This window comes from Aplysia californica, unplaced genomic scaffold (genome assembly GCF_000002075.1).
Source record: "Aplysia californica isolate F4 #8 unplaced genomic scaffold, AplCal3.0 scaffold00163, whole genome shotgun sequence".
Lineage (NCBI taxonomy): Eukaryota > Metazoa > Mollusca > Gastropoda > Aplysiida > Aplysiidae > Aplysia > Aplysia californica.
The window spans coordinates 711,451-712,669 of record NW_004797433.1 but is presented as its reverse complement, the minus strand read 5'-3'; the positions used below and the strand labels follow the sequence as shown (position 1 = coordinate 712,669).

Sequence of the window (1,219 nt, the reverse complement as noted above, 5' to 3'; positions counted from 1 at the left end):
CCCCTCCGTCCCTCTCTCTCTTGTTCTTTTTCAATAGACCAATGCTTCCTTCTTACCGCGAGCTCCCTTTGGGTAGATCAATAACAGAAGTCAGTTACTTTTATTCTCTCTTCTTTCCATTTTAACTCCTTCTCCTTCTTAAATTTTTATCTTCAACATTGTCCTGGTCTGTCTCTTTCGTCATCCTGCTGGTTAATTAAACTGAGATCAGCAACTTACAGTAGCAACACAACACAGCCACAACAACAATGGCGGCAACTCTACTGCCATAACATAACCTAAAAAACCCCACCAACAGCACAACGTCATTAGTGTCAAATCCACGGTCATCATCATCATCACGACGACTACCACAACCACATTCACCACCACCACAACCACATTCACCACCACCATTACCCCCACCACCACCACCATCACCACCACCATGACCACGACCACCACAACCACCATCACCACCGCCACCACAACCACCATCACCACCACTACCGCCACCAAGAAAAATAAAAATAATAACACCACTACAACTAAAATCAACAACAGCAACAGCAACAACAATACGAACAATAAAAATAAAACACCACCACCACTAAAACCAAAACACAACAATAACAGCAGCACTACGCACAATACAAACAATAACACCACCATCACCACCCCCCCACCCCACCCACACAAAGAAACAACAACACTGAGAACAATAATAACACCACCAACCCAAAACAACAACAACATCAGCAACAACAACAACAACAACAACAACAACAACAACAACAACAACAACACTACGAACAATACAAAGAACAACACCATCCCCGTCACCAAAAAAACCCAACAACAACAGCATCAACAAAAATAACGCCATTAGCAGCACCACCAGCAGCAATAGTATCACCACCAACACTAACGTTCTTTCGTTGTATGTCTCAGCAGGTCCCCACAACCGTTGGTCAAGCGGACCGAGTGACTGACCACAACTCTGCCACCATGACGAGCACTCTGGAGGAACTGAAGACTGACCTGGACAGGTTTTTCCTGGTGGTCATGGGCATGATCGTCTACCGTGAGTACTGTATCTATGGCGTGTGGATGTGTGCGTGTGTGTGTGTGTGTGTGTGTGTGTGTGTGTGTGTGTGTGCGCGTGCGGGAGGGTGAGCGAGTATTTGTTTGTTTGTATGTGTGTGAGTGTGTTCGTGTGTTTGTGAGTGTGTGTGTGTTT

General features: G+C 45.4%; 1 protein-coding gene across 1 annotated transcript in view; it reads left to right on the top strand.

Annotated features, from left to right (window-relative positions):
* Positions 1–853: 853 nt before the first annotated feature.
* Positions 854–1,219, top strand: part of LOC101856342 (putative ammonium transporter 1) — a gene marked incomplete in the record, with an annotated part of 54,038 nt that continues 53,672 nt past the window's right edge. Inside the window, 1 exon segment of the mRNA XM_013082202.1 lies at positions 854–1,063. Within this exon segment, the coding sequence (XP_012937656.1) occupies positions 922–1,063 (142 nt within the window).